General features: G+C 32.2%; 1 protein-coding gene across 1 annotated transcript; it reads right to left on the bottom strand.

Annotated features, from left to right (window-relative positions):
- Positions 1-5,814: 5,814 nt before the first annotated feature.
- On the bottom strand, positions 5,815-10,071 carry Smp_137820 (hypothetical protein; the record flags this gene model as incomplete). The annotated part of the gene is made up of 3 exons (XM_018798979.1): positions 5,815-5,910; positions 9,592-9,758; positions 9,900-10,071. The coding sequence occupies 3 exons, from the start codon at positions 10,069-10,071 to the stop codon at positions 5,815-5,817; spliced, it is 435 nt and encodes a 144-aa protein (XP_018650814.1).
- Between the last annotated feature and the right edge of the window lie 245 nt (positions 10,072-10,316).

The following is a 10,316-nucleotide window of genomic DNA, read 5'->3' as shown; positions in this document are numbered from 1 at the left end:
ATCTTCAGTATATTTGTTCCTTTGTCCTCAATTATTTCATTTAAACTGTTATCACGTTTTCTGACTGTATATCTTAGACTGAAATAAAGAGGATATTCCATATGCAATACTCTAAAAAAGGAATACTTTATTAAACTGTGTTGTCTAGTCAGTGTTAACCGGTAAATCATAAAAGTCATGTTCAGATCAAAAGTTCCATGATTATTTAACTTTATTCTGTTTGGACGTGAACACTTATGTACAATTTAAGGTTGACCTTACACCTTTATCATTACATTATCTCCTCTCTTGGTTATTTTTTCATCATCTGTAAAATATAGTTTAAGTAAAATTAACCAAAGTGACTGATTACCAATGTAGCTATCAATATTCATACAAATCTTATCTACCATACTTTAAAAACTACGTACGTAGATAACATTAGAGTATATTAGGGTGTGGATAATTTTACGTATCATTTCAATCATTTTTTCATATGGAGAGGAATATTATCATGTTGAAGAGGTTAGAAATAGAAGTAAGATTACCCACACACCTTATCAACATATTTCTATTGTTATATGTCGAAAAAGGCTTTGGAAATATACGAATTACCATATGGGTTTTGGAGACAGATGAGTCATCAAAACAACGACTGAATATTCTAATTTTCTTGAATTGTCTAAATATAAAATCAAAATTATTACCTGCTCATCATGTGAATGGTATCCGCTAGATGGATAGATAGGTTGGAGTATAGGGGGAGGCTGGGGTCATCATATAACAAGGCAAAATATATCGATTTCTATTTAAGTTAATACTGTTTAGAGTTGAATAAGTGTGCTAAGAAGACGGATTAGAAAATAAATGAATTTCATTTATTACTGTTCATAATTTCAAATAAAAATTAAATGAATAATCAAATTATAATTCTTCTACTTAAAAGAATCAAATTGGATGAAAATTAAAAGAAATCTGATTACATAATTTAGCTAAAAGAAACCATGCTAGTTAAACCAATTACTTTCAATAGGTAAGGTGGTTTTTTCATATTTTAAAGAAAAGCCATTTGTGATGAATGATTTTATACACATCAGAACGGGCTAATCCATCATCGAATTCTATCTTAGGAAATTTCAAGGAGTAAGTCATGGTCTCGTAGATAGTTTATTTAATAGTTGTGCATTTCGCACAAACACCGGTCGTTAAGTTTTAATGACTGTTTGTTTATCTATCTATCTATCTATCTATAGAAAAAAATTATGTAACTTATTAAACCAAGTAAAATGATAAAAACTAGTAGTAACCTGGTGTGTGCTACTGATGTCGACAGATATAAGTAGTATACATTACCAATCGAAAGTGAAATGCCTGGCAGTAGGAGGTTAAGAAGATCGAAGAGAAGAGAACGAGAACGAAGAATGGTTGGTGCGGAAACGAAGGGACAATCAAGTCTGAGACGATTGATTGACATTTTGCAAACGAAGTATTTACTGTATGGATCTCAGATTTTACCAAGACATTCTCTAATGTATTAAAATACATTTGGTCGTCCTCGCTGGTGTTCTCATTCACAACAGCAGTAATGATATTAAACTAATTGTATATTCCACTGATCAAATGTAATATCCACTAAACCATGAAGCATAGCTAATTTATGATTTCCCATTTATTGCCTTTAAAAATAGTAACAGATGTAAAAAGAAAGAGAGTACTAAGATCAGACAAAGGAATTATTAGAAAGATAGAACAACAGATAGAAAGATAAATTAATGAAGTCTCTTCAGACAATTCAAACTGCCACATTTATCAACAGTAAATGATAATGAGAATTAAGAAAGAGAGAAAAACATCTGAATGAATAGAAATCACACAAACATACGTTATGTTAAGAAAACAGTTTATATTTTCAAATTTTCTGAATAAATATATCTAATTGTGATTATCAATTCTGAAAAGTTAGGAAAACAAATTTGACCTAAATTGGGTTTTCAAGTAATTTTAATAGTTGAATCCATGGGCCGATCTAAACTAAATCACCATTAATAACCTGAAAACACTGGGCGGCTATTTCGTCCTAGTACGGAACTTCTCAGAAGTGCGCATCCACGACCCCACGAGCGGGACTCAAACCCAGTACCTTCGATCTCACGCGCGAACGCTTAACCTGTAGACTACTGAGCTGACCGGCATCCAACGATGTTAATGTCTAACTTCAATCGATCCATGATCGTGTGAAACCCCTCGAATAATATCATGAAATTTGTAAGGAGTGGGAATTTCCTCTTTTTAATATTCAGGACGGAAATTAATCAGTTATTGTTGACATAAGTACATTTTAAAAGGATTATTTCAACATACTTTCTAGTTAAGTCTACTTGTGGATAACAGTGGAAGGCAGGAAGTGCATTTTATTTTATTCATGACTGATTAGCTGGATATACGTGAGACCTAATGTTGATGTTTACACTGAGACTTGAATGCAGTGGCTATTGCTTTACCAAGCCAATGAGTTATACATCAAGCTTCTGAATTCAATCACCCAATATCTTGTTCCACGGACATAAAGGTATCACTGAGCTTTAGAAATTCCTTTTCGTCAATATTCAAGATTTCAGCTTATCAGTCTACGTTGTTGCATACGCATGCCGAGCTGATCGCCTGGATATTAATACTTTTGGCGGTATTCAGTATTCTGGATTTCATTTACGGTAGAACTCATCAACTAATAATAATAACAATAATAATTGTTTAGCTTACATCATGGAGTTATTAGTTAAACAACCTTTGAAGACCATGAGGCACTGAACAGCTATTTCGTCCCAGTATGGAACTCCATAGTAGTGAACTCAGGGACTTTAAGTCTCTCAGAGAGCGCTTTAGATGATCAATTTGGTTACTAATGTTTTGTGAGTTTAACTTATTGATCTGCAATATCCCTCAACCATATACTAATGCACATACTCGACATATCATGTTTTATTTACAGGTTATTCGGAACAGTAGTGAAAGTAAATTGCATAAATGACCTCCTTAATATGAAATAAACTGATCTAAATTTTATTTACTAAACAAATACCATGACATTGTTTTATACTTAATTGAAACCAGTCATGTTAAGAGAACAAGTTTTCTAAACTTCACTCGACAATCATATTTGAAATAAGACAAGACACATCTATCACTACTGTTACAAGTATAAAATAGATTTTTATGCATACTTACAAAAATATGGGAGTGGATACATACTATTTTGTAAATAATTTACAACCTTTACCATTTGTATGAATAGTAATAATTATTTATCATGATTATCTGATAAAAACCTAATACATGGTCTGAAATTAAGTTGACTAGATTTAGACACCTAGACAGAATAACAAAAATTCCAAAAAATGAGATAAACAAATTGACCAATTGGGTAGTAGTACAAAAGAAGGGGAGAAAAAGTAGGAAGGGTGGGAGAGTGACTAGTAAAATGATAACAAAGAATTCTTTTATTGTTATTTTTCTTTTTAAAAAAAGAAGCATAATGGTAACAAAATTTTAAATAGGTGAATGAATGGACGGATGAAGAACTAAGTGAGTGAAAATCACTTATTAGAGAAAAACCATGAGCACTGTTGTCACAACAATATTCATGATTGAAAAATGTATAAGTGTCTGCGTTATTGTTAACACTGACACATATACATAGAAATAAGCTCAACTATTAATGTTTTAAGATTGATGAATAATATATATCGTATGTTGGACACATATATACAACACCAATAGTTCATGATGAAACTATCCTTGAGCTGGGTATATATGCATATGCTTTCTGAACTGACAAAATAATACAGTGTGTATTGAAAGAGGTAGAAATGTTTTCCAACTAAGAATTAACTAATGATCTATCGCAGAGAGGCGGTAATGATGACTAACAATGAAAAGCACCCTAAAAAGTTATTCTATCGAGTATACATCGGTTCTCTAGTTGATATACATCACCAATCCACGTCAGTCAGTCAGTCAGCTACAACGTAGAACCAGGCACACACAAAAGTTGGATAGAACTAGAAAAGAAGGCCCAGGACAGAGTGAGTTGGAGAATGCTGGTTAGCAGCTTATGCTCCATTGGGGGTAACAGGCTTAAGTAAGTAAATAAGTAAATCACAATGCAAAAATACAAGCATTAATATATCAGTAATTAAATTAAATAGACTAATAAATAAAATTAATAATTAATAGTTATAGACAGAATAATTCATGAGTGTTTCAAATTAGTTCATAGAAATAATATCTAATATTCTAAATATCAATGACTTCACAAAGAGTCAATAACTTTTCTGTGCACTTTGATAATTATAATCAACAGTAGACAATCTAATTCATTCATCTAATCACCCTCTCTCTTTTTATCTATATGTTTTTCTTTTGCATTCAGATGACAATTTCTAACACATGAGTTAACTCTTTATTGATTAATTTATATGATTAAATCATGTGATATGTTATCACTGCTTACCAATATGAGTAGATTTCAGAATGATGGATATTGAAAATAAGCAGAGATAGATGTTGAATAGCAGTGGAATGCAGGACGCGCGTTTCGTCTCACTTAGGACTCTTCAGATAGATGTACCTGCATCTCAGAGTTGATGTTCACTCCAGGACTTGAACCCAATACCGTTTGCTGTAAACGTCACTGCATTATCCACTTGGCTACTGAGTCCTGTTAGCCACTTGCTTGTGCAATGGGGTGAGGTTTAAATTCATTTTGTATTATTTTTTTGAATCTTCCCATTGATGTTTAGAACTGCAATTGATCAGTCTCAAATGTTGTTGGATATTATAACACAGAAGAGAGAAGATCAAACAAATATTGTATGGCTACACTGTATATCTTCTTGTTATTGCATTTTTTCTGGGGAATGAAGCCACTGAGACGACTAAAATAGTATTTAATTTTTTTAATTTTAGCCCAAAAAGATGAATACACCATACTACTTAATTATTCATTAAACTAATGAAGTATAATTGCGTTTTCGTTTTTAAAAATGGGTGATGAATTAGCTGGTATTTTTGAAATTAGGACCTAAGCATATTTAGTTTAAGCTTCCATTATGTAATAAATATATCAAGCTACATTTCAATTGTTATATGTTGACCCTATTTGTGTATCACAATACAGTTACTCTCTATTCCTTTTTCATGTACAGTTGTAATGTCCGATTGCATTCAAACAGACATAAAGAATATATACATATACATACATGATCCATTTCATGTACATATTGACACAGAAACAATTAAACATTGAATAACACAGAATCTTTCTGATATGCAATAAATTTGTTCGAAGCCAAAACACAACCGTATAAGAATGAGAAACGGATTTTAAATAGAATATATTGGGGAAGAGAATAGTTGTACAAAAGGAGCTGAGGGAATGTCAAGTATGATATTCATAGTGAACAATATATGGTAATTTATAAACTAGTATCAACTTACCAATATCATTGTCATCGATACTATCATTATTTCACTAATTAATATTCACTTTTAAGTTTATTTCACACAACCATTCATACAAATTCAGTTCTCTTTTCTTACATACCATTTTCCCTTATATTTCTCTACATTTCTACACTCGTTCTTATAATTAGTCATTTATTTAGATAAGTATCATTCATGCGTAAATCACTAGGGTGTTTTTGTTGATTTCCAAATAGTCACATACACACGCAAAATAAATATACATATAGATGAATGAGCTATAAATAAAAATACATACACACACAAAGAGAGAAGAGGAATATATTAAAAATGATTCGACATGATCTCTATTTATTAATTCATCAATTTAATTGTTGTCACTATGTTTACATTTAATCTGGTTGTACAAGCCTTCACATCAAGATTATCATCATCATTTTGTCTGTTAGTCTATTTCGAAAAGTAATGATAATAATAATAATATTTTGATGAGTTGAATCATGGAGATTGTCTTAATTATGATGTATCCGATTTGTTAAAATCTCTATTTGTATGTCAGTTCCAGACTTAACGTCCTCGATTTATAATGAGGATAGGAATATACGAGAAAATTGGAGATGACATTACTGTATAATTATTTTAGTTTGGGATCCTACAGTAGTGTATATCTACAAAACTTAACAGGGTCGGACTCAGGAACGTTACTGAGTCAGCTAACTGTTTTGCGATTAAATTACGTTCAAACTGTCTATCTCTTTCTCTTTCTATACATATATATACCTTCTCTTTATGCGTTACAGATACATTGTAGTTAAACAAATTTAGGTTACAGTAGGATTCATACTTAACTGAATCACATGTAAGATATTGTAAAAACCAAAGGCTAACTGATGAGTCCAAAATTCTGTTCAGTATTTTTTGTAGCCTTAGATCTAAGGAATTTAAACCAATAATTTGATTTCCATGAGTAATTGACACAATCATTCATTTAACATTAATTCAGACCATCGATTGTTTAGTTATGATCACACACACAAACACGAATAAACTGTCTTATTCAATAATAACACAAATCAATGAAAAATTGTTTACTATCTCTGCATGACATTCAGTGATTAATTTGATTTGATTAAACTTGGCCAATATTGTATTTTTTTTAATCAAGGAAAACGCGGTTACCGCTACACACACAAAATTCGTTAAATGATGATATGCATTGACTGTGATCGAGGATTATTTCCTCAATAGCTCCCCCTTTTGTTTATCGGAAAAAACTGTTCAGAAATCAAAAAAGTTTATATTAGCTATGTTAAAGTTTCTATTCGGATGATAAACACCATGATATTTGGTGTATAAGTTTGAAATTAACTCTGTTTACTTTATCAGTAATAGGGATATGTGGAGATTGTAGAATTGTCACAGTTGAAATAACGAGTCGATCTGAGCTAGACCACCATTAAAAACCTGGAAGCATTGCTTGACGACCGTTTCATCCTAGTATGGGACTCCTCACCAGTGTGCATCCACGATCCCACATGTGGAAATCGAACCTAGAACCTTCATTCTCTCACACAAACCCTTAACCTCTAGACCACTGAACAGGCATCCAACAGTGTTAATGTCTAGCTTCAACACTGATAATAATCATGTGCTCACTAGTGAATAGTTCTAGTGAGAAGTCAAGATCAGTGGAGTCCAATCTATGTCGAGTAGAGACAGTTATCTATCTCAGACAATGGACGAAGAGTTTCGCAAGATCATGGATTGATTGAAGTTGGACACTAACACCGATGGATGCCTGTTCAGTGGTCTAGAGGTTAAGGGTTTGTGTGAGAGAATGAAGGTCCTGGGTTCGATTTCCACATGTGGGATCGTGGATGCACACTGGTGAGGAGTCCCATACTAGGATGAAACGGTCGTCAAGCAATGCTTCCAGGTTTTTAATGATGGTCTAGCTCAGGTCAACTCATGATTTCAAGTGCAAATTTTTTTCTGTTTAAGTCAACCTTATATATATCTATATATACTTGGAACCAAATAGATGGATTCGACAATAAATATTGTCCCGCCCATTTAAATTAATAGTTGAAAAGAGAATTCACGTTTTTCTAGTATTTTGAATATCTAAAAAAATGTTTGTTAAATTATTTCTACATAAAATTTTTAAGTGAACATTATAAAGAAAGGAAAGAAAACAAGGGAAAAACACACCATTTTTATAACAATCATGATGACAATAGTTTTAACGACAACTAATGAATGACCGAATCGGTTAATAATTACGATAATTACTACTTTTCAATAATTAGTCGATGAATAAATTATAAATTAGTTAATCATGATCATATATTAAGCTGTTTTAATGAATAAACAACATTAACTTTATGTTACTAAGCTAACTGAATGTTCTTAATAATTGTTAAAAATGAATCAATGTAAAATGTATCGTATATTAATATACATATTCGAAAAAAAAAGAATTTTTAAATCTAGATCCAATTAGACGTATTGATCACCAAAACAGTGATACAATATGACATTTACAGTGGTTCAAAGAGTCTCTAGGGTATGTATATGAATAAATAATAACTCCTAAACAAAAGGGCATTCGGGTGCCCCCAAATGCCCTGGTACGGTCGAGAGTGCGGAGAGTCCACTCTCCCTCTCGAAATGCTCTCACATGGCCACGCGTATATAGCCTATCCCAGGGAAGTCCTACTCACTGCCTTCTCGTGACGGGGCTGTTGTTTACGAAATTCAGAGAACGAAAAGCAAATGTCCGGCGCTTTAACCGGGTTGGTGGACACGGAGGGTCCACCTAGGGGAGTTGGAAAACCCTCATTCCAAACCAATGGTGCACATGGGCTCCAGTATCCTGATGGAACGAATGGCGAATGAACCTGCTGTTGGTCACCGGCTACCATAGGACTGCATCTCCTTACGATGCTCCACTGCCTTGTGGATCAGACCTTTAGGTCAAAGGCTCGGGGTGTGGCCCCCTAAGAAAACCACCTGCTTCAGTTTGGGTACCCGGGCAGTATCATAGCCCTCACACAAATCAAATGAGATTTGTGTGGCTCATATGTATCTGGTGCTTCCTTGTACCAATATTTATGTTTAAATAAATAAATAAAAACATAAGCATATATATATATATATATATATATATATATATATATGCAGCCAATCACTTAATGATCATGAAGTTACATAAACCGAGTAGTGAAGTCGACATGTCTAAATAATTTTTTAAATTTTATTGTATTCTGAAGAGGTCAAGTAGTACTCGAATAAAGTTTTATTTTTATAGACAAAGAATATACGACTAAAGATGGTTTATACATCTACATACAATCAGTTTCAACATACAGTTGTGCAAATGTGTCTCTGTATATGCTGTCTTCTAAATAAGAAAGTTTAATATCCAACTTCATCACAACCACCCCCCAAATCATACTATATACATTATGTATATGTGTATATGCATGCATGCATACACGACAAGTGTGTGTTAAACCAAAGATAGACAATTTGGTAAAGAAATTTGAAATGCGTGTATTTATGTGTACATGTGAAATGTTTAGGCTGTTTTCTGTACAACCAAATAGATAAACTCAATCATAGGAGAGACAGCATGATATCAGGGCTACAGGGCCATATAAGAATACTACAAGCTAATATTAACGAACAGACTATCTATACTTATCAGAGATACGGAAACATACGGAACCGTAATTATTTCCATGTTGGTTATTCATGTAAAGCTTTTTTTCTTTTTTGGAAAACATAACACAAAACTGAATGACCACTGATCCTTTGAATCACTATATTCTAGATATAAAAAATTTTCACTATCTTTAAGTTGAGCGTTCGCGCGTGAGACTAAAGGTCCTGGGTTCGGACCCGGCGTGCGGGCACGTGGATGTGCGCTGTTGAGGAGTCCCATACTAGGACAAAATGGCCGCCGAACAATGCTTCCAGGTTTTCAAAGGTGGTCTAACATTCATCGATTCATGATCTTAATCAAAAAATTTTAAAAAAACTTACCGGTAAAAGATGAAATCGTTTTTTAAGGTCTGAGCTAATTTTCAATTCATTTGCCGATTTCATTAATTTCACAGGAAAATATACACGTATTGTAGCTAAAGCATCATTAGTTATAAAATTATCATTAGATACATTTTCCATTGTATCAATATTATTCGTCAATGAATTTGATAATTCCTTACAAGAATCATTTATAGGTTGAATCATTAATCCAGTAGTTCCTTTGTTATTACGATGAACAACATTAGAATCTGAATGTTTTGATTGAATATATCCACTAGTTGAATTTCGATTATGTTGTTGCTGTTGTTGTTGTTGACTTTGTTGTTTATCATGTAAACGTTGAAAGAAATGTATAGGTGTACATAAAATTGGTATATTTTTATCATTACTTAAATCTAATGGTATTGTATAACCTAATTTGACATCAAATTGTGATTTACCATATTTAATCCAACATGGATTATATATACGTATCCGATTATAAAATAATTGTGATTGATGTTCACCGAAACAATCGATTAATTCAATTTTACATCCAGATAATTCACTTTTAATGAACATTGGTTTTTTGGATATCCTTTTTAATAATAATAATAATAATAATAATAATAATAATTTGTTTTAATGATATACATTTGATACATAAATAAATACACACTTGTATCTATCGGGTGTATTTGTTTAAATGAATCAAAGGATATATCTCACATAAATTTATACATTGTTTTCTTTCTTTCTTTCAATAACACAATAAGAAATGCTAAAATAAACTTAGTCTAAGATAATTCTAATAGTTGGTCACTATT

Source organism: Schistosoma mansoni, chromosome 3, assembly GCF_000237925.1.
Source record: "Schistosoma mansoni strain Puerto Rico chromosome 3, complete genome".
Taxonomy (NCBI): Eukaryota; Metazoa; Platyhelminthes; class Trematoda; order Strigeidida; family Schistosomatidae; genus Schistosoma; species Schistosoma mansoni.
The sequence above is the reverse complement of the archived record's forward strand: the minus strand, read 5'-3'. Positions and strand labels throughout refer to the sequence as shown.